The following is a 27,542-nucleotide window of genomic DNA, read 5'->3' as shown; positions in this document are numbered from 1 at the left end:
TATTCATAATCCGGAAACAAGATGCACCAAGCGGGTTCGATGGCTTCGGGGTTAATGAGCCTGCTGCAAAGCAGCACATTACTGGTCGTGTCGTGTCGGTTTAACCTATGTTCCCTCTGTACTTTCAGCAAATGAGCCACAAACGTACCAAGCGCGCGAGCTGCCTCCAACATTTAGCGTCGTTCAGCCAGAAGTCTTCTTTGTGTCGTACGGAGGTGGAGCAAGCAACAGAAACGGAGATGTTAAAATAACGCCACAAACGATCCGTTATTAATCCGTTCCTTCGGAATTGCAATGTCGGATGCAGATTGGGGTTGAGCTTGGAATGGAATGCTGAATGCAGTAGAACAATAAAGTGCGAAACAAACACACAAACAATCTTCTACTGCGATCTTCAAACGATCTATGTACAAGGCGATTACAAATCATACAATCCCTAGGAATACCGGTTATTCTGATGGGTGACATCGTGTTCCGCTCGTAATCGGTCGCGATCGCTCTATTAGACCCGCGTTGTTCCTGATGGATCCGATAGCGATCAGCTCACAAAAACTGTTCGAAGGTTATTCGATGTTTGCGACATTGATCAAATTAATTTGCTCATTTCTGCAGAATTTTAGCAACATCTTCATCACAATTTCAGGGCCAGGGCCACCGAGCGGATGGAGCCTCGACTTCCGATCTTGGCCGACTCGTCCCCCGGGGTTCAACTAGCGCACGGGGAACCGGTTCCCCTAACGAATTCACGCCCCGACGACGCTGCGGTTGACAGTCGCGTACGCTCCGTGCCGCTACCAGTAAGAAAACAAGTTTTCTCCCGGCTGATAGACGGCCGAGAAGCGATCGTACAACAAGTCCGAGCCCCGGTGCGTGCTGGTGCGTGTTTCGGAGGGTTTTTCCCTTCTATTAGGCAGAAATGGACGGCCGGGATTTCCATTCCCTTGCCAGTAGTCGGGGCGAAAGTAAGCTGCGGCGGAACTGCAGGGCCCGCCTGGTGGAAGTTCCGCCGCTATCAGCTGTTTTGATGCAGTGTCGGGACGGAGATTGGCTGTGGCTGTTATATAAAAATAGAACCTATTGCTGGGAGGGTAGTCAGTCAAGCTGCTATCATCGTTCCATCAAGTAGTTCGGTTTTTGCGGTAGCCAACGAAAGCGCACAGCCTTGGAAGCATTTCTCCAGCGTACTTCCGATAGTCCAGTTCGTTACAATGATGCAGCAGCAGCTCGCATTACTGCTCACCGTCGGTGCACTGGTCGTCAGCGGTTACCCCACCGATCTTGGCCATCATGGTGCTGGCAGTAGTAGCGGTAGTGCCGCCAGCAGCAACTCACAGTCGGCTTCCGGTTTTGGCGGCTTCCCAGCACTGCCCGGCTTCCCTGGGGCGTTCGGTCCGGGGCAAGCGTCTCAACCGCTTGTAGCTGGTCCGGTCGGCCACGGTGCCGGTGGCTGGAGCCCGGACGTGTTCGGTAAAGGATTCCCCTCATTCCCCACTCACGGTGGCGGTGCGTCGTCCAGCAGCAGCTCGTCCTTCTCGAGCTCGTTCTCTTCGAGCCACGACGGTAAGGTGACCGGTTCCCAGTCTCAGGCACAGTCCGGAAGCCACGGTTCGGGCCACGGTTCGAGTTCGGGTGCCTCGGCCGGCTCGCAGTCGTTCAGCAAGGGCGGTGGTCACGGGCACGGCCATGGCAGTGAAAGTGGCAGCGCGGCCGGTGCGCAATCGATCTCGCACGATCATAACGGACACCAGGGTTCGTCGGCCGGCGCACAGTCGCAGTCCCACAGCCAGAGCGTGCACGGGCATGATCACGGAAAGGATCTGCACAGTGGCGCCGGCGCACAGTCGCACTCGGCTGGCCATCACGGCGAACCGCAGGGACATCTGCAAACGGGAAGCTCGGCCGGAGCACAGTCACAGTCGGCTGCGGCTGAGCAGCAGCACGGCCACCTCCAGACGGGAAGTTCGGCCGGCGCACAGTCCGTCTCGCAGGATGTACAGCATGGACATGGCGGTCACGGCCATGGGCAGAGTGGTTCGTCCAGCTCGGCCGGCGCCCAGTCACAGTCTAGCCATGTGAAGGAGCACGGACACCATCACGGACCGGGCGGTCATGGTTCGGGACATCATGGGCAGCAGTATCACCATGGAGGAAGCCAAGGAGGTGAGGGATACGGAGTGCGCATAAGTGCGGACGAGTCGAAGGACGGTACGGTGAAGAAAACGGAAAGTGAAGCGTGGGTATGGAAGGACTAAGAGACTAGGAGAGTGTGTCCAACGAGCATTGCGTATTTATGACCATTAGCTTGGCTAATGAATGTAAAATAATAAACGAAACAAACCTCAACCATATGTACAGCTGTTGTGTCTTTTATATGCCCACAACAAAAATGTTGAGAAAGTCCCTACTCGTGCGCAGCGTAATTGCCGTAGTTATTCCCTTTTTGGGTGAGTTTAAGTGTCTAGGCAGGAGATCACTAATTACACTTATAAGCAAAGGTTTCCAATTAGCGGACCTTTAAAGATCATAAAATTACGAAACAAAGAGTTCATTTAAAACCAGAAGAGGCGATTTTAACCAATGTCCACTCCCGTTTCGATCTTCAATGTAATCTTCGTTAATTTATTCGGCAGAAGTGCTCCAATCATGTTGCAGTTGAAATAAAACCCCTCAAGTTCAATCTCAAGTTTGACTACTGCACATGGCTTATCGCACGGTTAACCCAAAGTCGGCAATGTTTACGAATTGTCTTATCAGGCAGGTCGAACTGGCGGAGAACCCAGGAATAACCACTGATAGCTGGAGCTATTCTACGTAGGACGCAGCACACCGTGTGTACGTATGTGTGTGTTTATGTGTAGAATAATCACTTTCGAACCTTCTTCGGCCCTGCGCGGACCTGCTGGAACACCAGTTGGTTCTTTTCCCCCTTCGAAGCAGTTCAGTTTAACGAAGAAACCATGTACTTGGCATTGGTTAGCGTGATAGTGGTGGGAATAATAGGTACACATCCCACGACCGGTCAGCCTGTCGCACAAACGCAAAGTGCATCCGGTGCGTCGAGTGGTGCGGGAGCGCAACAAGCCGGTCCGGCTGGCTTCGGATTCCCTGGGTTCAATGGAGCGGGCAGCTTCGGTGGTGTCCCCGGGCTAGGGGCCGGATTCCCTGGAGCAGGCTTTCCGTTCTTCCAGCCCCAAGCACCGGGAGCGGGTGCTGGTATGGGATTTGGACCCCTGCCAGGGTTCCCACAGATGGGGCAGTTTAACTTTGGCATGCCGAATGGGCAGGGTGGCAGTTTCGCATCTTCCGGATCGCAGTCCTTCTCAAGCAGTAGCTCCTTCAGCGGTGGACATGGATCGGGCAGTACCGCTGGCGCTGGCTCACAATCGGCAGCCCACAATGGACAGCAGCCGGAGCATGGTGTTATTGGTACGGGCAGTTCGGGGACGGCACACTCCGAGCAGCAACCTGATCCGCAGGGACACATCGGAACGTCGAGCGGAGCTGGCAGTTCCAGTCAGCAGCAGGGTCACCCGCACCATGGCGGACACGGTGGACACAGTGCCAGTGGTGCCGGAGCACAATCGCACAGTGCTGGAGGTGGCCACGGACAGGGCGGCAGCGGTAGTGGCGCTCAGGCCGGATCAGGCTCTTCGTTCGGACCGGGCGGACGTCACACGGAGGTCAACTTTGGCAACGGTCCCGGTGACAGCTTCGGGGTGCGCATCAGTACCGATGAGTCGGCCGATGGAACGGTTAAAAAATCTCAAAGTGAATCTTGGGTGTGGAACTAGGGAGGGTGGCGATGGTGTCGTTTTACGTATTATGTGGGTTTTATGGGGGAATGTAACGATATAACGAAAAAAGAAGGAATATGACGATAATTCCTGCTCTCCAATAAAAAGCTCACACAAATGTTTACAACTTCAAATGCCCCTTTTTGCATTCCACGGGAGGTTTCCCAGCGTGATCGGACCCGGAATAAACAAAACTTCATTTCAGCCGGCACGCAACGCTGTCAAGCTGACCTCATAAGTCTCCCTCGGCACGATCGCAATCAAATAATTCATCGATCGATGATCAATTCGGGAATATCCGTCACCGCATGCATACACCCTTCTTCTGCCCGCGTTTCGTCGTGCAATCTTTGCGGGATGGCCAAACTCCACAGCAAAACATCGACAATAAATTGGGCAAAAATCCAACCATGACTTTGAGGTTCTCTTGTTCGTGCACATCCCGCAGCCCAATCACCGCATCAAACACGTCCAAGACGTACGTGTGGGCTTTACGCACTGCCACAGAGTGTGTGTCCGGAGTGTCTTCCTCGCGTCCACCCTCATCCCATTCGCTCATCTGCTATATTTCGCCTCCGCCTCTACGTGATCTAGGTGTGATGTTTTGCTTCTCCCCGGCCGGTGGGGCGGCGATCCGGCAATAACAAAACCCACATGTACCTGTGTCCAACTCCGGGAGGGCTTTTGCACGGCTTAGCGAATCTTGCGACGAGATCGAACGCGCACGCGCGCTTGTGTGTGTGTGTATGGCAGATGTAATATATGTGTGTGTGCGACTTTTTTGTTGCTGCTGCTTTTGCTGCCCTCCTCCTCCAGAACCCAAACCAAGATAAGGGTTAGATCGGATTCAGGTCGGATCGAGCTCACCGTGGAGCGGAAGGTACTGGGTGGGCGAGTCAGCAGGACACGAACCTCTCGGTTCGATTCGTTCGTTTGCGGTCGGTTAAAAGCGGGACGCAGTGCGCGTAATTGAATCACATCGAGTGAATGAAGCTGGTGCACGGAAGCTTTTTCAATCAGCGGCCGTGTGTGTGTCTTACCTCTTGCGTAGTGCGATCATTTGCAGATCATCGAACGATGCCGTTACTACCGGTGCAGCAGCTGCTGCTGCTGCTGCTGTCCATTGCAGCGTTTGGGCGCGATGTCGGTAAATAACTGCTGGATGTCTGCTGTGGAGCTTTTGCATCAGCTGTAGCCATTAATCCTCCCATTTTCAGCTGCCTATGCGAACGGGTTCAACTATAACCAGTATCCGCAGGCGCAGGTGAACGCTTGGACGCAGGCCTGCCGCAGCTTCCAGGCGCAAGCTCTCGCCTCCCAGGCCCAACAGAATCAGTTCTTCAGCAACATGTTCCCGTCGTTCGGACTGCCGCCGCTTCCATTTACCGATCTCTGCTCGCAGGCGGCGTTCGCTTCGGCCGGTGCCGGTGCCAGTGCCGGCACGTTTGGCCACTCCGGCGGCGATGGCGGAGGCGTTGGTGTAACTTCCTTCAACAATCGATTCGGTGGCGACGATGGTGGATATGGTGGTGGCAATGTGCAGGGTGTGAGCATCAGCAGCAGCTCGAACGGGTACGGCCAGGGTGGCACTACGGTGACGCACTTCGGGAATGGTGGCGCCTCCTCGAACTACATCCCGCACGGCAATGGAGGCGGAATTTCCACGGCCAACCGATTCGGTGGACAAAACTCGGGCCAGGGCGTGAGTGTGTCGTCGTTTGGGACGGGCAACGGTGGCGGGTATGCAACGGCCACCCGGTTCGGTGACTCGTCGTCCGGTGGCACTACGCACTACGTCTCCAACAACGGTGGATCGGTGAGCTCGTACGGCCCGAACGGTGGCAGCTTTGCGTCGGCCAGCCGATTTGGAGGATCCGGTGGCGGTGGTGGCAGCTATGGAAACGGCGGTGGCTACGGAGGAGGTGGAAGCTACGGTGGAAACGGTGTCGCAGTCGGTGCCAGTGTGTCCTCCACCAGCCATGGCAATGGGCAGGGATCGGTGCAGACAAGCGTTTACAAGCAGCACTACTAAGAGACGGGCAAGACCCGGGGCCGCGGAAGACGATCGAAATCTGTGATCTGATCACGTCCATTAGCATTAGTAATCGATAGCAGCGGGTCTGAAGGCTTCCTTCGCAGGTCGTCATTATCACCGCACAACGTAATCAACGTAATTGACATGCAATAAAGCTTGCTTCTCTCTATCTCGGCTCGGATCTCGGCACCTCGCCGTGTGTGTTTATTGTTGATTTTATTTCTTTCGACAATCAATAAGGGAAGTCCCCGGAGGTTTTTGCAGACGCTTGCGAGTATGAAAACATTCCTTAAAAGGCATAGTCCACATTCGCGTTTTAATTCGATTCGATCATTAAGCAGTAAACACAACACAGCTCTTCATTATTACAACATCAACAGCACAACAGCTCGTTTGGGTGTCTTTAAACTTGCATATGTTAAAATCTGCAAAACAAAGCTCACCAAACCAGAGTCACAAAAAGCTTGTCAATTATGCTTGTGGGTCATATTTGTTGTTTCCTGTCGCAAACATATTGCGTGTGGATGTTACGATAATGTATGCGTAAACTTCACGCGAGATCTCACGCATAAAATTTGCACATTCAATATTGTTATGTTATCTACTCTGTGCGTCCGTTTTAGAGGTTTGGACAAAGCGAGAGAGAGAGCGAGAAACACTTCAAAAATGAGAAAAATGTTACATAAGGCCCTTGCTGAAACCAGAACCCTTTGCCCAAAAGTGTCTGCCCATCCCAACCATCCCAAATTGGCAAAGGTAAGCGTGTGTGTGTATGTTTCGAAATCACATGTATGGGGCGGCTACAGAATTGGAAATTGTACGGACAACATATACACAACACAGCACAAAAAGCAAACAGCCTTTTCGAAATGAAAACAACCCCAAAACGGGGGGGGGGGGCCGGGCCTCGGAAACGGTCGCCACAATGCAAAGCGAATTGTGTACGGATTGTGCTCTGGGAGAACCGGTTTCCATCCGGTATCAAGATGTCGGGAGTGACCAAGCCAACGAAGACGAAGAAGACGACGACGATGATCTTCGATCTCCACGCGAACGGGGTGGAACGTGGGAGGGATGCAAAAGCAGGGACCAATATGATATCTTCCAGCAAGCACACACACACACAGACAGACACACACACACTCCATCTGCAAGAAGAAGATCCCCATAATCCCGCACCACACCGAGATCACGACGTTGGGAGAGCTTAATGTGAACGAGTCCACCAACACGTACCACTTCCCAAAAGTCTTGTCCGGTCCGGTCCGATCGTTCGACTTCGCGCTGGAGAGGCTTAAGATCGCTGCAAAGACTCGAAAGAGTTCTGCAGGGCGAAACGCAATTAATGAAGGAAGAAGCTCGAGGAAGTACGGCGAGGTGATGATAGATTGAAACATTACTTCCCCTCCCAGTTGGACCTTCTTCTGGCAGTCGTTGCTGCACGACTGCACGAAGTTCTAGGTTCTAGATGGAGCTTCATCGATCATGATCATGGCACTAACTAACCATCGGCAACGATCGCGGGCTCGGTTGTTTTGGTTCGTTGACGTTTGCTGATATCCGTGCGAAGGTTTCCGGTAAATCCCATCACCGCCGCTCCATCGTGTATAAGTAGTATCGCATTTTGGGCAAACCGTGATCATTGTTTGCTCTAGTATTTTGCGTCTTGAAGGTTACTCCAAATTGGGCCATCGATCCAGTTCTGTCTACATCCACATCCCACCCTGCTGGGTGCTGGGAATTCCCCTAACGCGCTGGTTTTACCCAACCAACGACTTTGACCGAGGGCTTAACCGATCGTTGATGCCAACGATCTTTTGGCATCTGCAGGGCGATAACAGCACCCGGTAATGAGATTCCGATTTCACAAAACCCTTTTATTAGGAAGCGGTGGAGAGCAAACTTCCAAAACATTTACCTTCGGAGTTGATTGGATTCACTTCCGAGCTTCTAGGTTGTGGAATTACTTCCGGCCCTCTAAGATAGAACCGGTTTGATCCTAGCGACAAATGACCATCGGTGGGTTATTAGCACGTCGTCCATCCCGTTTTGTCTTAAGTCCCCCGAAAGGTTAGGAAACTTCAAAACAAAAAAGTTCTTGAAATTATTACGAAATAAGAGGTCACACCAAGCATGAACACAAAAACTACCCTACCATCCCAATAGTGTGATTAAGACGAAACGCAACGGTTCAACCTTGAAGGAGGTTATGTTTACACGCACAAACATAGAAGCTTTTTGGCTGCGTCGGGTGGGGTTTTTGCCGTCAAAATGTAAACAGATGCCGTCTGCCTGTGGATGGGAAGAATTTCTACCACCGTGGTGACTGTTGATGAAGCAAACAGTATGACTAGAGCAAATAACAACAACAACCGATAAATAAGGGTTTTTGGGGATAAGAGCTTCGGTGGGGAGGTGAACGCGACTGACTCATCGGATCGTGATAACATCATTGTAGAAGTGAGATATTCTGGTCAAACAAATACTATTCGTCTTCAATTACGTGACCTGTGAAAGTAATAACCCCCTTAGACGCTCGACTCTCGTCCAACTTGTCGTGCAACGACGTTGCTTTCTCTTCCAATTTTGGCAATTTACCGGAAATCCAAACTAGTTTTAATCCAGCTTCCCTTCACCCTTAACCCAATGTTGTGTTTTGGCCAAACTTCAACTGATTAACTGTTCCACCACAAAAAAAAAGAAAACAAACAAACAGCATGCAAAAATCACCAATAAAGATCGTGATCTGGTTTTGTAGGTGCTGACTTCATCTGGTCGTTCGTTTCGTTTGAATGAGTTTGTTTGATTTCCGTCTGCTCCCAAGCGGGAAGCATATGGGTTAGCTTCTCTTTTTTGTTGGATTTTGCTGATAAAAGTCCCCTGAAACGAAAGTCAAAACCAACAACCTCTCGCTCGAACAACAAAAAAGCTGGTTTTCCCTCGAGGAAAAAAAACGCACAAACAATAAATATAGCAGGAAAGAAGAAAAGCAACACCGAATCTTAAAAATGGAAGAGTAAACTGCTAATCAAAGCAGATAAATACATGACGTGTATATATGTGCATTAGTGTTTATCAAATCGACCGGGACGCTTCACCAAACATTGGCACACTACTAATGGCCGCTCGGGCCGGCTGGGATGGCGAATGAGTGCCAACCCATTGCCCAACAGGCCCATCCAAAACGACCACTTTATCCGACTTCACCCGCACTCAGTTACGCACTCTTCCGTCTGCGGAACAGTCTTCGATCTACCTGTGCCAACATACAAGCGGGGGAAAGGAAAAAAGGCACGTATTTTTACGACAAAATTTACATTTCTGCCAGCCAACCGCGCACACGAGTGACCGAAATGCAAAATCCAGCCTCCACCGTGCGCGTGGTGTGTCTTCTTCGCAAGGTGGGAATACCGGCCGGGACCTATGCGAGCTTGTCAACCCCCTGTGTGTGAGTGTGCGTACGGATGTGATAGCACACTAGGCTGCGTTACTGCGATACTCTCTTGCAAACGTTCGCCCCTCCGTCCTGCCTCTTCCGAAACCGAAACCAACTGGGTGGAAAACTGGTCTTGAACGATCGGATCGAACGATTCTCACCCAAAAAACGTACAAGGCCCTACACGATCACTGCGCGATCGTGGGGCAGGAAGCTGCCGATTGGGGACAACCTAATGGGAGGGAGGGTCGATCGGGTCATCGTGTGCGTGAAAATCGTGGCGACAGTTTTCGATTGGGAGCGATATATAAAGCACACCGTTACCGGGATGTACGATATCAGTCGCTCAGCTTAAGCTCTCCAAGTAGTACTACTACCCGCGTTTCGTCGTCCGTCCGTGTACGTGCAGTGTAACATAGCATCAAGATGAAGGTTATGGTCTGTGCTCTTGTCCTGGCCGCCGTGCTGGCCGTTGCCAACTGTGCCCCGTACCAAAGTGAGTGTTGTCCGCTGTGCGATGTCCCTTCGCCGGAGACATCCTTCGGCTGAGTGTACGACCGTGTGTGCGACGCCTAATTCTTACACATATTTCCACAGTCGCTTACCTGGTCCCGGTCGATGCTCCAGTGGCCCGTGTAGCACGTGCTGCACAGTTCAGCGGCAGTGCGGCCAACGCCGGCGCTCAGTCCTTCTCGGCCGGTGGCGGTGGATTCCCCGGCTTCGGTGGCTTCTCCGGCTCGTCCGCTAACGCTGCCTCGCAGTCGTTCGGTGGTGGATTCGGCGGATTCGGAGGTTCGGCCGCCAGCGCCGGCGCTCAGTCCTTCTCGGGCGGTTCCGGATTCCCAGGCTTCGGTGGATTCAGCGGCTCGGCTGCCAATGCCGGCGCTCAGTCCTTCAGCGGTTAAGCGACGAACCGGACGCTTTCAACTGTCCGCACCCTCTACGGACGCGTGATCGTTCGCAAATGGGGGCAGAGCAACAACATCTGCAACGGAGCAAGGAAATGAACAAAAAGGCACATAAACGCATAAGTACTAGTACGCATGGTACTCCACTGACGGCCGGGATTACGTTCTAGAAATCGGCAGTCCGTACAAAATACACACACAAACACAAGAAGCGCAGACAAAAAAGAAACGTAACAAAAGCACATATGCGCGAACGAAATTACAATGACACACATGACACTTGCATCCGCGTTTGTTAGACATAACGACGGAGTGGTAGATGAGAAAAAAAAAACAACAACGACGACATCAAAAAACAACATTGTACAACAAATAGCGAACCGCAGCAACAGCAAAACTGCGCGATAACAGCACGCATACTTTCAAGGTGGTCGATTGTGATACGTTTGGATAAATTAAACCTTTTATTGTAAAACAAACTCTCGCGTTTATTTGTGTATTATTGTTTCCTTTCTGCATTCACAATCGATTGTAAACATGTCATCGGTTCTCACATTTGGCGCTACTGGCAGCAGCCGAAGTAGGCGACCTACAGCACGAAACGAAAGAAAGCTCCAGAGCAAGGTGATTATTAATGGGTTCGTTGCTTGATGACAGGTGCGCCGTTGAAGTCTTTTGTTGGCGTTTGTTGTTTTGTCGCCATAGCTTAACGACGCTCTGGAGTTTACTTTTTTCGTTACCTCTTAACTGAATTAACGCTTATTTTATAATAATTAATATGCAATAATTTGAAATTAATATCTTTAAACTTATAAAAGATTTTACAAACATCAAACACAGTTGATTGTGAAAATTTTACTATTCTACATTCCAAGTCTGTCGAATGATTTATGTTATCGTTCAATAACTGGCCAAAAGTGGTTCGTTAAAAATGTATAATTTTCACCCGGTTTCGTACCACGAAATGCTGCAGTAAAGAGATATGTTTTCCCTATTTTCGATCGAATTTGATGCTAATACGAATACAAAATCTACGCTCATGGTTATAGAATACGTGATTTAGTCACTATTTTCAGCATTGTTCTTGTCCTTCGTTCGTTATGAATCTTCCGCGTTCCGAATGTTGACCTTTCTGTTCTGCAAACTGCAAAACCGGAATGGGCTTTGGTGGAAATCCCAAGTATAGATATTTTTATCATTCTTGATCGACCTCAGTAAGGTGGACGTATCTGTCAACAGAACCACCTCCCCTTACTATGTAGTAGGAAATATTATAATCTTTAACAATGCATCAAAACACGCCTATAGCGACAACCCATCATTGCCTTCTAGTCAGAAGACCTTACCATAATAATGTTCAGGTAAAACATCGATTTTATAGATCTTTCCGTTGATCTTTTATATGACAATGCTTTGTATCTCACGACGTAATTAGTTGTCACCATTTGGATACCGAAACATTTCAATGCCGATCCAATGACGTCTCTGAAGTAACGTTTTACCTATAAATCGATACGAACGAGTTCACATACCATTCAACAATTGTTATAGTAACACTTGCAGATATAAAACAAAAATATGTTGTAAAATATGATAAACAGAAGTCACAACCATGACAATTCTTCGCATTAAGGGTTGTTACCTTGCGTCCTGCAGTAAAAATCACAACCAAGGAGAATGCTCAGAAGAGATACAAAAGAAATCGCTTATCTCTTTTTCGCTTACATAACGGAGAAAATATTATCAAATCTTCTTTTCCTCAGTTGTCCGTCAACAAAATCAGTCCTTCTTTCTTTTTGAATGATATTTTTTTCTGATAGGGCTCTTCAACCAAAAGCTGACACTGATCTCCAACCATCAAAAGAACGCACTCGAGTGATCAACATTGCTTTGTACACGGGTTCTTCCAACTCACCTACGTCCCCCCGGTGAATTCGGTACATCAATCATACGGAAAAAAGTGCTGAATCGTAGCACACTACACTGTAGCAGGCTACAGCAGGCTTGCAGAACCTGATGCTCTACTCCAGCCCGCAGGGGGTCAGAGTTCCTCCCGGGACGCACACACACACACACACACACATACACCTACATGCACCATCCATTCCCGTGCAACTCTAGGTTAGTCCAGCCCGAGCGCATGATTGCCCTCATCTTGCCCACACGATCGCTGATGATCGTAATTCGATGGGCGCTGATGGGCGCTGGGATTGACAGAATGGTTTAAAAACTGGATTTTAAGCGTCTCAAGAACGAAGACCCATCGCCTGAAGAGGCAAGAGCGAGTGTGGTTGCAAGCGAGTCCCGTACTCTCCGGTCTCTTGCTTTACACCACGGAATTAGCTGCTGACTCACACGTCACCCTGTCCCACCTCCCCTCCCGGCGGGACCTGGTCGAGCCCTCGTCTCGTGCAGACTTTACCCACTACGCACAGACAAACATATCGGACAGAGCAAAAACTCGCCCTTCCTTCCAATCCCTCCCAGGCAATTCCCTTCCTGTTCGTTCAATCTTTCCTCGGCAAGAGTTTGAGTTTGTTGGCAGCCATTGTTAGCCACCCTAGGACAGGTACACCTCGGCGGGCTGCGGAAGGGTTCGAAATCGTAAGGGGTACGGCCGTCGCCATATAAATACTGCTAGGATGTGCCTACTGGAGCATCATTGCGCAATCGCAAGCCGTACCGAGTTGACGTGAGGATTTGTTCGTGTGAGAAGTCTGCTCAGAAGACAAGAGTATGCAGTCGTTTGTGGTGTTTGCTGCGGTCATTCTGGCCACCGTTTCGGCTGCCCCGTACCAGCGTAAGTAGACGGCGAGCTTAGTCCCCCGAGTGTGTGTCCTAATGGTGATGTCGCTCTCGTTACAGTGATCCTGCTGGATGATGCGGATCTGCCCATTGCCCCGATCCGTGTCGTGCGTAATGCACCGGGTGGCCTGTCCGGCAGCGCTGCCAATGCCGGTGCCCAATCGTTCAACCAGGGCGGAGGCTTCGGCGGTGGCTTCCCCGGACATGGTGGCGGTTTCGGTGGACTTTCCGGCTCGGCCGCTAACGCTGGCGCCCAATCGTTCAACCAGGGCGGTTCGGGCGGGCACGGTGGATTCCCCGGATTTGGAGGATTCTCGGGATCGGCCGCTAACGCTGGCGCTCAGTCGTTCAACCAGGGCGGTGGCCACGGAGGCTTCAGCGGTGGTCTGGCCGGATCGGCTGCCAACGCTGGCACTCAGTCGTTCACGCAGGGCGGTGGCCACGGAGGCGGTTTCGGTGGATCGGCTGCCAACGCCGGTGCTCAGTCGTTCACGCAGGGCGGTGGCGGTGGACACGGTGGATTCCCGGGCTTCGGTGGCTTCTCGGGATCGGCTGCCAATGCTGCGTCGCAATCGTTCACCCAGGGCGGCGGTCACGGTGGATTCGGTGGCGGTCTGGCCGGTTCCGCTGCCAACGCTGGTGCTCAGTCGATCGTAGCCCACTAGACACAGGTTGGCACGGTGTTTTCGGGAGGGGTGCGCGAGCAAACGAATTAAGCAAACGAAACAGTACAAAACCAGCTAAAAGACGATGATTTTCATCACATCATTCATCGACACACACACACACTCTCCACTCATGCTCGCATGGGAGTTTTTATTTTTGTGATATTGAGTAGCATCATTAATCATTGACAAAAAAAAAGGAAGTTGAAATGAAACGAAGCAAAACAACAGCATGATGATGATTATTTTTTCAAATAAAAGTATACAAAAACATAAACGCTATTGTTGATTGTTTGTCCGCAAACCGAACCTTCGATTACGAAAAGAAACCTCGAAACCCGTAATCTGTTTTGCCTCCGAACCGAATGACCAAAAAACCATGACCGTGGAGTGTCCTTTGCGGTCGGTAACGGTGGGTTGTCACATTTGACCCGATTCTCTGCTGATCCGATTCCCGCAACCGGCTCTGGAGTGTTTTGGGATTTTGGCAACGAGATTGGGTTTTGCTCACTTTGTATGAGTGCCTGTGTGTGTATGTGTGCGTGTGTGTTATCAGCTGTTTAACCCGCTGACTGCCCCGGGGCTGTGGCGGCCGAGTCCCAGCACCGAAACACCGGCAAGCGCAAATCAAAACAAACACAGCTGATAGGGGCGATGCTTTTTGTTTGTTTAGGTATGTTGTAATGTTTCGAGCAGAAATCGAAAGTGTTGCTTATAGTCAACAGTGTGATGATAATATAATTGATCGAAAATGCTGCTCATCAGACTGGATTTGTTGTTGTCTAACCAAGATCTTAGGGTTTCGGATCTTAAGAATTTCCTTCACGTTTATAATCATTAAGATGACTTCATTTGGCCTAACTGGACTGACAAAAATGTAAAAAAAATCAAACGATTCTTTAGGCAACCCATTCTGTGGAACAGTCGTGAAATCGTACGACCTAATAATCTCATAAATACCTAATAACCCGTCCATGATTTAAATCGTCAAGATAACTCCAGCTCCTAAAAGAAGAAGCATGTTTGAGGGCGAATTCTTTGGATACTAGGCATTTTCAATTACTCTAAATAGAAAAAGATATCTTTTACAAACAGTCTGAGATTTAACACATAGTCTCACTAGCTCGTATAGGATCGGACATGATCGTGGTTTGAGCCTCAGTCAAGAAAGTCTTGCTCTACACAGTTACAAAGAGCCTGATTTTTGCAGAAAGATGCTTCCGATTGTGATGTACCAAAGATAAAGGAAATATTTCGCAAAAATGTTTCAATAACTTCCAACGTACATGCATTAGCTGAACTAATACCAATAAGTAATTGCAGATATTTTTTTGCAACTGTTTTGCAGCCTATCGGAGTCATTTTCCTTCCTTCACTAAGCAGCGCTAACATCCCATGGACCTACCAACTCCCTGTGGTTCCCGAGCTGCATCGGGAAAACCCCACTGCCTGTGGGAAAAACGTGCAACCTTCTGCAGTTCCTGATAGCTAACCACCGCTAGCCCTTGGGGGAAGATCCCTCGCTCGTCGATCGTGTTTTGATTTTGGCTCCATCCCGCTCGTACCGGTTTGGTTGCTGATAGCGATTACGCACCTAAACGGGAAGCAACGGAAGCAAGCATACAACGAGTACGGGATGGCCGACCCTCGGGAGGCTGGTATAAATTCGAACCGTACCTTCGCTGAAGTTATCAGTACAATTGTAGAGCTTGCTTTAGTAACGATTCGCAGAACGTTCTTTCCCACACCACCTTCAACAATGAAGTCCTTCTCGTGTCTGTTGGTGCTGGTTGCCTGCGTGGCGATGGTGGCCTGTGCGCCCGTCCAGGGTAAGTTTGTAGGAAGTTAGCCGTCGGGTCGGGAAGTTGAATCTTGCAATTAACGCCCATGTCCAAATGGTCTTTCTGCAGAAGGTGAATCCCGCGTAGTGCGACAGGTTGGCTTCGGCGGATCGGGATCGGCGGCCAATGCTGGCGCTCAGTCGTTCAACCAGGGCTTCGGAGGCTTCCCGGGACACGGTGGCCACGGAGGACACGGTGGGTTCGGTGGATTCTCGGGATCGGCTGCATCGGCCGGCAGCCAATCGTTCACGCAGGGCGGTGGCCACGGATTCGGTGGATTCTCGGGCTCGGCCGCCAATGCCGGCGCTCAGTCTTTCTCGCAGGGCGCCGGTGGATTCCCGGGCTTCGGAGGCGCTAGTGGATCGGCCGCCAATGCCGGTGCCCAGTCGTTCGGAGGATAAACGCTTCCCATCGCTCGGCATCGTCAAGGCCTTTGGTTTGGCCAAGTATTACCTCTGCCTCGAAACTGGCCCATTTCCGCACGAACGTAGGTGTAGGTGAATGCGTGAAGTTGTATAGTTTACTGACGTGTGTGTCTGCCCACTCGGGAATGTTAATTCAGATCCCGAAAAAAGTCTTTGTTCTCGTGGAGTAAAAATAAAATAATAATGTAAAAACTTACGCATTTGCTTGTCATTCAACGGGAAGGGAGAAAGTGAAACGAACGAACAATGTGCATCTCTGCTTTTGAGAAATTCGCCTGAAGCAATTACGCGTTTTATGTAATCTTCCTGCATGGGGTGCAGAGTGGATCTTCATGTCATCAAAGAGTCATTAAATTTCAATAAAAGTCAGCACAAGTCATGAACTGCAAATAGGTCAGGGAACGGCACAAATTACATAACCAAGCAGTTCTTGCCAGCTCAAGTCCTTCTTTTGGTGTTGGCGTACGAAGGTCATACAAAGATGAAAGAGATCTCCTCTTCTTCTGACCACGATTCGTGCTACGCGGTCATGCGGGCCTAGACTTATAGGTATCTTTTTATTCTTTTATCCTGGTGGTCTCTTTCGCCTCTTATAATAGGCACCATACATATTGACAGACAACTCTTTCTACGGGATGAGAATCGAACCCGTCCGACCTTGTATGTTGTATGTTGCAAACGTGTTGATCGAATAGTCCGATGACACCTCTGGTGAGAGATCCAGGAAGTCAGAGAGATCAACAACTCTCGAATGCCAAAAAAAAATGAAATGCACATGATTGAAAATTCAAAAAAAGTAATTGTTTTAAAACCTTTTTAAATTTGAAAAGCTTTGTTATAGAGGGAATCGAAACCGATCTAACTGTGGCGCACTTTTTATGCTTCATCACGTTCTGCACATCGCATACAACAACTTGCAGCGAGCATAACTCCAACGCAACTGTGTACGCTACGTTGCAAGCAATCTTCTTCCGCAGTTTACTGTCTATTTTTTAAAATAGTAAATGTTTTTTGTGTTCAAATTTTAATATAAAACTGCCACATAAAGTTGATAATTTTCTTTATAGATATCTGATTGTAAAATAAAGTTTCATCGATTAATTAGCATCATTGATGATGACCATACGGTTCGCCCACAGTGCTCCATCGCTTCCAAACAGAACGCAGAAAAAAGGATATCAACAAACATCCAACAAAATCACAACATTTTCGTGTGCGTGTTTTAAAAATAACCAGCTTTTAACATGTACAGCTGAGCAAAACGGGCGAAATTATTCCACAACACCGGAACTGATCAAATTACAACGATGGAAAGGAAGTGAAACAGTGCAAACCAAAAAAAGGAAACACACTCACCCGCGGCCCGCATACTCCAAGCAAACACATGAAAATTCCACGATTCTGCTGCATCGCTTCGGTCCGGAAATAAACTCACCCAACGCCAACATCTGTCGTCGACCCACACAGACGAGAGCGCGGCCGGGAGTCTGGAGACGCAACGGGCACGATCTTTGCCACGAAATAGAGCAGCACACACATCAGCAAAGCGGCACAGCGTAAACGAGTCGCGTTGATGCACAGCACTGCTCGCTGCTGGTACTGACTGGCGGCACACACGTTCCATTACCACGCCAACTGTGATCGTGAACGGTTCTCACTGAGCGTGTCGTGTTCGGTGTTCGCAGTTTCCCTTGCACACATGTGTTTTATCCATTGAAAGGGTTGTGTTGAGTTTTGCTAAAAGTGGTGGAAACGCAGGGGCAAATCTCCATCTCGGTGCCGTGGACAGCAGGATGGCACGCGCTTGGACCAACTGCTGGTGGACCGTCCTGGTAATCCTTTCGCTGGACGGGCTAGCTTCCTACGCTGCAGATGATGGTAAGTTTCGGTTTGCTTCTCATTTCGGCTCGCACGCGCGCGTGTGTGTGTGTGCGGCCACGGGTCAACTGATAAGCGGCCGGCACAGGCTGAAAGGTTTTGAGCAGCACAATCTGCCCGGGTCGGTCAATCTTGCTTCCGGGCCCGGCGACCGGCTGCGACCGATGATGCAAGATAATTTAGTTAAAAGAAACGACCACCAACTAGCACCGCTGGAGGAGCGACTTGCACACATCGCTTTTTAACCAAAAGTGCGTGTGGAGGAAGTGGAAAATTTTTCTTTCCCTTTTCGCCCCTTCAAAGACTCTATATGACGGCAGTCACGTAGTTGCTCCCCCTAATGCACTGGCTGACCCCCTCACTGGGGTGAGATCATTTACAGCGCAACGCCTACTACTACCAGCTCGCGCATCTCGAATGGTGTTAAACACGGACTGCAGATGGAAATGTGCGGCAACGATTCGTATGCCGGCAGGATGGTAGGGGATGAGAGACGACACAACAGCCCCCGCTCTTTGATTTGTGCTGCCTGCGAGAAGAATAAACTAATTTACAGATGTGTGCACCGAGCGGAGGAAGGGGATGGAGGGAGGGATACAACAAACCACAATGTTTATGCTATAATGTAAAAACCGGGCACATGGAGAGAGAGAAAAGACATGTGCTTTCATTAATATAGGGCTTGTGTCTGGCGAAAGCGAATGCAAGAAGACGACACGAGCAAGAAGTGGCCACACCGTGCTGGAAATATGTTTTTTTTACTTTGCATTCTGCGCTGCTGCGTCGTGGCAATGTTCTGGTTCAGATTTCAAAGCGCAGCCGTAAGCAGTTTTTGAAACACTTTTGCTTTTGCTGTTATCTGTTTTGTATCTAATTTCAATTTAATTTTACCTCGATTATTCTGGTGCTTCTCTACCTTCGAAATGTTTTTTTAATGATATTAAATTATTGCCAAAAAAGCGATTTATTACGCTTTAATGATTTTAGAACACAGAACACTCACGAATTTAATGAATTATTTTCTTTTGCACTAATGATCTTTTTCTCACATTTTCCCCGCATTCCAGCATCCACGAAAGAGCCGCTCATCTTCACCGTGGCCAGCAATGCAACGGAGGGCTATGTGCGGTATCTGCGATCGGCGAAACATTACGACCTCACCGTGACGACACTCGGCATGGGCAAACCCTGGCTCGGCGGCAACATGAAGTCCGTCGGCGGTGGCTACAAGATCAATCTGCTCCGCGAAGCCCTCAAGCCGTACCGTGCAGACAAAGATCGGCTCGTACTGTTCACGGACAGTTACGATGTGCTGTTCCTTGCTCCGTGGGCAAAGATTCAGGAGAAGTTTGCCTCGTTTGAAGCTTCCATCGTGTTCGGGGCGGAAGGTTTCTGCTGGCCGGATGAATCACTCAAAAGTGCCTACCCACCGCTGGAGGGGCGCGGGATGCGGTATCTCAATTCCGGTCTCTTTATGGGCTACGCCGACAAGCTGTACAAGCTGCTGAAGACACCGGTGAAGGATGCGGAAGACGACCAGCTGTACTACACGAAAGCGTACCTGGACGAGGAGCTGCGCCAGGAGCTGAACATCAAGCTCGACCATATGGCCACGCTGTTCCAGAATCTGAACGGTGTCGAGGAGCAGGTGGTGCTGTCGCTGGAACCGAGCGAGAAGGAAGCGACGCTGGCCAACTCCGAGTATAACACGAAACCGGCCATCGTGCATGGGAACGGGCCGAGCAAGCTGACGCTGAACAGCTACGCCAACTATCTGGCCGGTGCGTTCGTCGATGGGGAGTGTCAAACGGTGAAGGAAGGGCGGCTTACGCTCTCCGGTGGTGAGCTGCCGCTCGTAACGATGGCCCTGTTCGTGGAGAAACCGACGCCCTTCCTGGAGGAGTGGTTCGGTACGATCGCGAAGCTTAACTATCCCGCCGATCGGTTGGATGTGCTGGTACACTCGAACGTGGCGTACCACGCTGGCACGGTGAAGGCCTTCCTGGACGCGCAGGAGGGACGCTACCGCTCGCTGAAGGTGATTGAGCACGATGGAGACTTTACCGAGACGGCGGCACGCAACTTTGCCACCAAGCACTGCGAGCTGCGCGGCTGCGACTATCTGTTCGTGGTCGACTCCGAGGGCCATCTGGACGACCCGAACGTCCTGCGGGCGCTGATCGAAGCGAATCGAAACGTGATCGCACCGGTGCTAACCCGCCCGGAGAAGGTATGGAGCAACTTCTGGGGGGCGCTCAGCGGGCAGGGTTTCTATGCGCGCTCGAACGACTACATGGACATCGTGGGGCGCAAGCTGCTGGGGCTGTGGAACGTGCCGTTCGTGTCGATCGTGTATCTGGTGAAGCGGGCCGTCCTCCCCGAGGTTAGCTACGAGCTGCAGGAAACGGACCCGGACATGGCGCTGTGCTGGCACTTCCGCTCCAAGGGCATCTTTATGCACGTGATCAACGTGGAGCAGTACGGGCATCTGATCGACACGGAGTACTTCGACATGACGCGCACGCATCCCGATTTCTACCAGCTGTTTAACAATCGGCACGATTGGGAGCAGCGCTACCTGGCGCCCGGGTACAAGCAGCAGCTGGAGGCCGACTTTGTCCCGCAGCAGCCGTGCCCGGACGTGTACTGGTTCGCGATCGGGTCGGATCGGTTCTGTGACGATCTGCGCGAAATCGTAGAAGCGTTCGGCGAGTGGTCGGACGGTTCACACAGCGACAAACGGCTGCAGGGCGGGTACGAGGCTGTCCCGACGCGCGACATCCACATGAACCAGGTGGGATTGGAGCAGCTGTGGTTGAAGTTTTTGCAGCTGTATGTGCGCCCGCTGCAGGAGAAGGTGTTTATCGGCTACTTCCACGATGTAAGTTTAACATTTTGATGTGAATGATTGTACCGAAATTCAATCAAAACCATTCTTTCGCTTACCACAGCCACCACGATCGCTGATGAACTTTGTCGTACGCTACCGGCCGGATGAGCAGCCCTCGTTGCGGCCGCATCACGACTCCTCGACGTACACGATCAACATTGCCCTCAACACGGCTGGCGTCGATTACGAGGGCGGTGGTTGCCGGTTCCTGCGCTACAACTGCTCCGTTACCGACACGCGCAAGGGCTGGATGTTGCTGCATCCCGGCCGGCTGACCCACTTCCACGAAGGGCTGCTGACGACGAAGGGCACGCGCTACATCATGATTTCGTTCGTCGATCCGTAAAAAGAATCTCATACGCGGGGGAGAGGGGGAGAGTGGGGGGGGGGGGAGGGGGGGATGTAGAATTAACACCCACACGCGACGACTGCCTTTTCTCTCCACATTCGACATCCGAACGTAGTGCGCGCGGTAGAAGAAAGCCCGCGGAAACCCTTTTACAATTATAATCCATTACTTTGCTTAGCGCGCATGGAAAAAAAGCGCAACAATATCGATTGCGCATTGCAACGTGTAGCCGTAAGATCCGTGTTCATACTCTAGTTCTTTTACTCTTTCAAGGCAGGGGTGGATCATCAGCAGTGCCATTAGCGTTTATCGTGCGTATCTTGTGCCGTGTATGTGCGTTGTAGCTTCACATACAGATCGAGGTAGATTTTAATAATAAAAAAACAGAAAACCGACTATAACCAACCATTCTCCGTGCGTACGCCTTTCTAACCGCTCACAGCCCGTATGTTGTAAGGTCGTGTAGTGTAGGCTCATAAAATGGGACCTAAAAAAATGCCCATCTTTATGATGTCTGCAACGCGCGAGCAGAGTCGAGCCCCGAAAGCCGTTGCGCAATGGTCCCACGGGATCTGAAGTCCCCTCCCGAAGCCCCAGCACGGGTGGACCAACCTCTCCCTCACGTAAAATCGTACCGTATGTACCTTGCTCAAATTAGAAATGCTTTCCCACTAAACAATACCACAACAAAGAAAGATATGCTACGCGACCAGAAATGGTTTTACATTTGGCCACGTTTGGCCACTATCGGGTAAATGTGTCAAACATGTGTTGCACTGGACTCTCCGCCGTACCATCGACCGAGAAACGGGGGGACGAAGAAGCCCAGTAACTGCAAACGTTTTACCTTTATTTACCTTCCCGGGGACGGGAGAGCATTGAGCATTACCCCACCGCCAGCTCCACCAACGGCGTTTTGCAAGGACATTAGACTGGTCAGACCAAAAGACAGGGACGTAAAAATAATCCTCCATAGCATAGGGCACACACACACACGCACACACGCTGTTCTATCGATTCTAGTCGATACGGTGCGACCCTCTCCCCCAATCGCGATGGTGCGCTCTTGGGGGCCACGGTGGAGCTGGACACAGGAAATTTAATTAGTGTATTGTTCGCCGCGATCCACGCCGTGTGTGTGTGTGCATATGCGCCCGCGCCTGGGGGGGACGACGGTTTGCGCGACCGTTTATTGGAAGTCTCCACTGACCGGGGCAGTTAGTTCTTATCGGTACAGCACTGCAAGTAGCAGGAACTCTCGCGAACACCAGACCAACCGTCGTAGTGCCTCCATCACTGGACCTAGCAGAGCTGTGTTTTTTCTCCTTCTTTTCATCCCAGTGCTAATTGCAATTGATCTTCGAAGCCGGAAGGTGTCCGGATCGTTTGTGGTGCGCAAATTGTGCTGTCGGTGGTCGTGGAAATTGTTGAAATCGGGTGCCGTTGTGTTAAGCGTGACCGTGTGATTGATTGGCCCTCGTCCGAGTTGCCTTTGTGCCAGTAGAGCGGTTTCGTGTGTGGGTTCCGGGTGCCGTGTCCGTTAGTTTTGCAGCATCATGGCGCCAAAAGATGACCCGGAGGTGGCGGCATTGAAGAAGGAGATCACGGATATGATTGCCAAATTTCAGGTACGCCCCATTTTCCATCGTGTGGTCTGCCAGCAGCAGAAGCTCTGTTTCTATTGATCGAGCACGGCAAAGCGGGGGGATTATTCAATTAGTATCACGCGCTACATGTAAAGCTACCCTAGCGACAATCTAATTAGTGGAAAATGGCATCAAGCGTCTCCCCGATTGCTGCGATTGGTGAAATTTTGCACTAACGGCTTACCTTCACCATCATCATCCTCCTTCACTCTCTCTCTCTCTCTCGCTAAACAGGAGGAACAGAAAAAGGTAGCCGACTGTAAGCTGTTCGACAAGTGTGCCGATCTGGGCGACGTGCCGAAGGTGCGCATCACCACGAAAAAGTTCCTCAAGGGCCACATCAACAAGGTCAACTCGGTGCACTTTGCGGGCGATTCGCGGCACTGCGTGACCGGCTCGCTGGATGGCAAGCTGATCATCTGGGACACTTGGACCGGGAACAAGGTACAGGTGATACCGCTCCGTTCGGCCTGGGTCATGAGTGTGGCGTACGCCGACTCGGGCAACTTTGTGGCGTGCGGCGGCATGGACAACATGTGCACGGTGTACGATCTGAACAACCGGGACGCGCAGGGCAATGCGAAGATTGTGCGCGAGCTGATGGGCTACGAAGGTTTCCTCAGCTCCTGTCGGTTCCTGGACGATACACACATCCTGACCGGGTCGGGCGATATGAAGATGTAAGTGCCTTGTTGGGAGAGAGTAAGTATCCCGACACCATTTCATTGCTTGCCTCGTTTCGCTCGTTCTAGCTGCGTCTGGGATCTGCAGGTCGGCAAGAAAACGTCCGAGTTTGATGCGCACGCCGGTGACGTGGTGTCGATCTCGATGAGCCCGGACAAGAACACGTACGTGACCGGGTCGGTGGACCGCACCTGCAAGCTGTGGGACGTGAGGGAAAACACACCGAAGCAGACGTTCTTCGGCCACGAGGCGGACGTGAACAGTGTATGCGTAAGTGTTTGAGGGTCTGCGTACACATAAGATTCCCTGGACAGGGATGCTGAACCGCGGGTCACTCATCTGAACGCTCTTTCTCTTGGATTGTAGTATCATCCGAGTGGATTCGGGTTTGCTACTGGCTCGGAGGACAAGACGGCCCGTTTGTTCGATTTCCGCTCCGATCAACAGATTGGCCATTACGAACCACCGAACCAGAGCAGTGGATTCACATCTTGTGGTAGGTAGCAGCGGGATGTACCCATTTTGAGCTAAGTAAACCTAAGGGAACTCTTTCCTCACAGCCTTGTCACTGAGTGGCCGCTACATTCTTTGCGGCTCGGACGATAACAATATTCACATCTGGGACACCATGAAGGGATCACACAACGGTGAGCCAGAGAGAGAGAGAGACGATGGTGGCGTAATCCTCTAAATGCAAGACACTAATTTTGCTATTCCCACTCATCCATAGGTACGCTGAGTGGCCACGAAAATCGCATCACTTCCATCTGCATGGCCCCGAACGGTATGGCACTGGCATCGTGCAGCTGGGATCAGCATGTGCGCATCTGGGTTTAGAGCGTAAGGAGCTGACGATCTTCGACAAGTTTCTCCGCTCCCGCTACTACATGCTTCCGCTGTTTGCGCATACGCAAGCGCGTACGGCCTGCGTTTTGATTTTCCAGTGATCTACCGCTCCAACCCACTCTCTAAATATCTACGCAAGTATCAACGCGATGATCGAACACATGTGCTGCGTTACAACCTTACCACAAGCTACTCAAGAACGCGTTTCTATAAGAAGCGAACCCAAAATACATACCGCTTTGCTCCGTTATAAATATGTATATATCAACGTAGTATCTTCCTTTATTTAGTCTACCCTTCTTTAGTAAGAAGTTTAACAGCTAGCGATGTGTTGTGGGAGGGGGTTTGCAGCCATACTGCAGCAGCCGACTAATCGAACGCGATCGAGAAATCGGTCTTGAAGCTCCTCCGGTCGATCGAGTACATGTTGTCGGCCGTACACTCGTACACGCCCGCATCCATCTGCGTGGCGGGATCGATCTCGATCTTCGATTTTACCTTATCCTTGCCAATGTACCACTCGTGGACCTAAAACAATGATCGTTCAGTGATCTCTTTAATGTTGGTGAATAACAAGATCAACTTACATGCAGATAAAGGTGGCTGAATATTTCAACGCCGTCCTTAAACCAGGTAATGGTCGGCCGGGGTGTACCGCGGGCAACGCACAGGAAGGCAATCTTGTGGCCCAGCACGTATTCATAGTCAAAGTGTGATGCAAGCGTAATTTTGGCCCCCTAAATCCAACAAACGGAAAATGCATTAAACTCGCTCCTCTTCTTGTCGCGTGTTTACGCTTTCACTCACGTTATTGTTGTTGTAGTACTGATCAGACTCCGGATCGCGATATTTGCCCGTTATTGGTAGACCGATTTGCATCTGTGAAAAGTGGGGCGAGAAAAAAGGGGCAAACATTAACGCGTTGTCGTCTCGTTACCTCTCGCAGAGCGGAGAATGCTGGCGCGTCCGGCCTACCCTAGATTTCGTGCGGCCTCGAGCACGGCCACGTCTGGCCTCCACATCGTCAATTGCAATCGAGACCAACAGGAGGACCACGATGCAGACGTAGAGCGTCACGTTTGTCGACGGCCGGGTGCGTTGCATTGTGTCGCTGATGCTGACGGAAATTGGTTCCTAATTGGGACACTGTACAATGAGAGTTAAATTAAAGCTCATGCTCTCGCGTCTTTGCTCGGCCACAGCCCGTTCCATGCATGCAATGATTTCTTTCGCAAACATTACGCCAAGCTTCGTATTAAAATCTCCTTCGTGTTGTATTTCGATGACATTCGTTTCAAGATCACGATCTCACTCACGTACTTGGTCGTACCACCTTCGTATGGCACTTGGCTTGGTTTCGATGCGTCTTCAAAACGCATTAAATTAGCGATCGCAAAGGTCTATCTCCGCCCGTTTCAAAACGACGTGCGGCGAACGGGCGCCAAGACCCACGCGATGACGAGTATGAAGCTTTGGTATGTATGGCAAACATTGGTATGGCCGTGTGTGCGCTTTTCAGTATTCGAGTTGTAATGATTGCTCCCATTTGCTAACAGCGCGTTATAGCTTGGTGAGCAGCTTGTACGCCCGCGAATCCACATCGAACAGTGATTTGACCATAAACACCTGCAGCGTACCGACGGCCACCATGACCAGTATCTGGAAGAACGACCACACGTTCACCTTGAAGTAGTTCTCCTCCGCCACGTTGCGGTCGCGCGCCTCGTGCGAACGCAGCACGTCCTGCAGCTGGCGCGCCTTCGTGAGGTTGTTGCGCACCCGCTTGATCGCGTCCTCCATGTCCTGCACCTTCATGTCGTAGAACTCTTCCGGCGTCAGGCCGTCGAGCAGATCGATGTCGGACCAGCCGGCCGGATCGTCCTGGTCGCCCTCCCGCCCGATAATCAGCTCGAAGAACACGGTCTTGCTGTTGGACCGGCTGAACCCATTGTCGAAGCAGAACTTGTACTCGCCATCGTACGGCACCGGGAACTGGTGGATGTTGTCGGACTTTTTGTAGTCGGCAAAGATGGTCCGGCCCGTTGCTTCCGCCAGCTCGAAGCTGATGTCCAGGTCACCGTGCCCACCGTCTATCACCTGGTACTCGATGTCGATCGTTTGGCCCGCTTTGGCCGATTCGAAGAAGCAGTCCACATTGCCGGGCGCTACGTTGATGGTCAGCTCTTTCTGCAGTGCGAACACGCCTAGGGTCGACAGCTGGAGCAGCGTTAGCAGGAGCGGATACGACCACTGCCATGTAGTCGCCCGGTACGGATGCGTGGAGTAACGAGGGGGCGGTGAAGCGGCCTACAATTGTACGCAAAGCGAATGTGTGACGAAGGCGTTACAGGGCGGATACGTACACATCGTTACTCACCATGGGATTTGTGGATTTTGGTTCACCTTTACCGTATTTGCACGCGATCAGTATTAGGCTGTGCGATTGTGGGCCGTTCCACCAAAACGCAGCTGTGAAAATATTTAGTTTTTTTTTGTTGTTGCGGGTTTTCTTTCTTCTCACAAATCACGCACTCTGTTTACTCTGTTCTGGTCAGCCTAGCAAGACAAGATGCAATTCGCAGCTGTCAAAACGTTAGAACGCAACCACACACATACACACACTCACACACATACAAACACGCAGCCACACATTTACGCGTTCATTCTTTGCGGCGCTGGGTAGCGCATAACCGTTTTACGCGACGAACGAGGGGCGGCGACGAGCGCGCAAGCACATGGAGAGCGAACATTTGTTTAAATTTAACGATATTAAATGATAGGATGCGATTACGGCGAAGGACACGCTCGAAATAGGGAACTACGTATCGCCCATGGCTACTTGGGTGGAAAAGAAAAGGCTTTAAGGAGCATTATCCTCACACACAAATCGAGCTTCTTTCAGTAGTTTTAAATTTGATATTTAAATTTGAAATTAATGTTCAGTTCGGTATGTAACACCATTCTTTTGTATTTTCTAAACGTACTGCACGGAATGTAATTGCCACTGATTTAAACTGCTAATTTTCCCTTTATCCGTACCTGTTGATCTCTGTTGAAACTATAAATATTATCTAACTAAGGGCGATTAACACCAACCGAATTGAAAAAAATCCGCTACTACAAAACAAACCCCCGTACAAATGATTCCTGCACTCCAGCCGCCAGGTATTGCCAGCGCGATCAACGATTGTCTTGAAACTGCTACACGATCGTCTACGGCAGCGAAGATTACCGCGCGGTTTGGCGTTCGTTCAGGCGCAAACTTTCCACTCCAGGGACACACAAACACACACACAGACACACACGGCCCATGGTCGATAGCAAATTGAATCAGTGTGAG

At 50.7% G+C, this 27,542-nt stretch overlaps 8 protein-coding genes across 10 annotated transcripts; 6 read left to right on the top strand and 2 right to left on the bottom strand.

The window, feature by feature from the left end:
• The first annotated feature begins 1,208 nt into the window (after positions 1 to 1,208).
• On the top strand, positions 1,209 to 2,252 carry LOC120951495 (uncharacterized). Its single transcript, XM_040370259.2, has one exon. The coding sequence runs from the start codon at positions 1,209 to 1,211 to the stop codon at positions 2,250 to 2,252; it is 1,044 nt and encodes a 347-aa protein (XP_040226193.2).
• Positions 2,253 to 2,850: 598 nt separating this feature from the next.
• Positions 2,851 to 3,928, top strand: LOC120948841 (uncharacterized). The gene has a single exon (XM_040365604.2). It carries the CDS (start codon positions 2,958 to 2,960, stop codon positions 3,789 to 3,791), a length of 834 nt encoding a protein of 277 aa, XP_040221538.2. The 5' UTR covers positions 2,851 to 2,957; the 3' UTR covers positions 3,792 to 3,928.
• A 703-nt stretch (positions 3,929 to 4,631) lies between these two features.
• On the top strand, positions 4,632 to 5,998 carry LOC120948840 (uncharacterized). Its single transcript, XM_040365603.2, has 2 exons — positions 4,632 to 4,941; positions 5,012 to 5,998. Exons 1-2 carry the CDS (start codon positions 4,782 to 4,784, stop codon positions 5,824 to 5,826), a joined length of 975 nt encoding a protein of 324 aa, XP_040221537.2. The 5' UTR covers positions 4,632 to 4,781; the 3' UTR covers positions 5,827 to 5,998.
• A 3,581-nt stretch (positions 5,999 to 9,579) lies between these two features.
• On the top strand, positions 9,580 to 16,105 carry LOC120948842 (uncharacterized). Of its 2 annotated transcripts, XM_040365606.2 has the most exons (3): positions 9,580 to 9,761; positions 13,039 to 13,624; positions 15,723 to 16,105. In XM_040365606.2, the coding sequence occupies exons 1-3, from the start codon at positions 9,692 to 9,694 to the stop codon at positions 15,883 to 15,885; spliced, it is 819 nt and encodes a 272-aa protein (XP_040221540.2). In that variant the 5' UTR covers positions 9,580 to 9,691; the 3' UTR covers positions 15,886 to 16,105. The 2 variants fall into 2 exon arrangements, with proteins under 2 accessions (XP_040221540.2, XP_040221539.2); XM_040365605.2 differs by lacking the exons at positions 9,580 to 9,761; positions 15,723 to 16,105 and adding an exon at positions 12,818 to 12,973 and having other exon boundaries at positions 13,039 to 13,920.
• A 963-nt stretch (positions 16,106 to 17,068) lies between these two features.
• On the top strand, positions 17,069 to 21,432 carry LOC120951548 (procollagen-lysine,2-oxoglutarate 5-dioxygenase). Its single transcript, XM_040370324.2, has 3 exons — positions 17,069 to 17,787; positions 18,855 to 20,668; positions 20,739 to 21,432. The coding sequence occupies exons 1-3, from the start codon at positions 17,703 to 17,705 to the stop codon at positions 21,021 to 21,023; spliced, it is 2,184 nt and encodes a 727-aa protein (XP_040226258.2). The 5' UTR covers positions 17,069 to 17,702; the 3' UTR covers positions 21,024 to 21,432.
• Positions 21,433 to 22,088: 656 nt separating this feature from the next.
• LOC120951553 (guanine nucleotide-binding protein subunit beta-2) lies at positions 22,089 to 24,464 on the top strand. Its single transcript, XM_040370331.2, has 6 exons — positions 22,089 to 22,654; positions 22,907 to 23,352; positions 23,425 to 23,626; positions 23,723 to 23,852; positions 23,917 to 24,003; positions 24,087 to 24,464. The coding sequence occupies exons 1-6, from the start codon at positions 22,583 to 22,585 to the stop codon at positions 24,191 to 24,193; spliced, it is 1,044 nt and encodes a 347-aa protein (XP_040226265.1). The 5' UTR covers positions 22,089 to 22,582; the 3' UTR covers positions 24,194 to 24,464.
• Positions 24,459 to 27,483, bottom strand: LOC120951555 (immunoglobulin domain-containing protein oig-4-like). Of its 2 annotated transcripts, none has more exons than XM_040370335.2 (5): positions 27,341 to 27,483; positions 25,178 to 25,348; positions 25,010 to 25,081; positions 24,790 to 24,939; positions 24,459 to 24,730 (listed from the first exon to the last, which is right to left on the bottom strand). In XM_040370335.2, the coding sequence occupies exons 2-5, from the start codon at positions 25,304 to 25,306 to the stop codon at positions 24,572 to 24,574; spliced, it is 510 nt and encodes a 169-aa protein (XP_040226269.1). In that variant the 5' UTR covers positions 25,307 to 25,348; positions 27,341 to 27,483; the 3' UTR covers positions 24,459 to 24,571. The 2 variants fall into 2 exon arrangements, with proteins under 2 accessions (XP_040226269.1, XP_040226268.1); XM_040370334.2 differs by having other exon boundaries at positions 27,242 to 27,476.
• Positions 25,458 to 27,220, bottom strand: LOC120951554 (transmembrane emp24 domain-containing protein 1). Its single transcript, XM_040370333.2, has 2 exons — positions 26,580 to 27,220; positions 25,458 to 26,509 (listed from the first exon to the last, which is right to left on the bottom strand). Exons 1-2 carry the CDS (start codon positions 26,580 to 26,582, stop codon positions 25,763 to 25,765), a joined length of 750 nt encoding a protein of 249 aa, XP_040226267.2. The 5' UTR covers positions 26,583 to 27,220; the 3' UTR covers positions 25,458 to 25,762.
• Positions 27,484 to 27,542: the final 59 nt, after the last annotated feature.

This window comes from Anopheles coluzzii, chromosome 2 (genome assembly GCF_943734685.1).
Source record: "Anopheles coluzzii chromosome 2, AcolN3, whole genome shotgun sequence".
Taxonomy (NCBI): Eukaryota; Metazoa; Arthropoda; class Insecta; order Diptera; family Culicidae; genus Anopheles; species Anopheles coluzzii.
The sequence above is the reverse complement of the archived record's forward strand: the minus strand, read 5'-3'. Positions and strand labels throughout refer to the sequence as shown.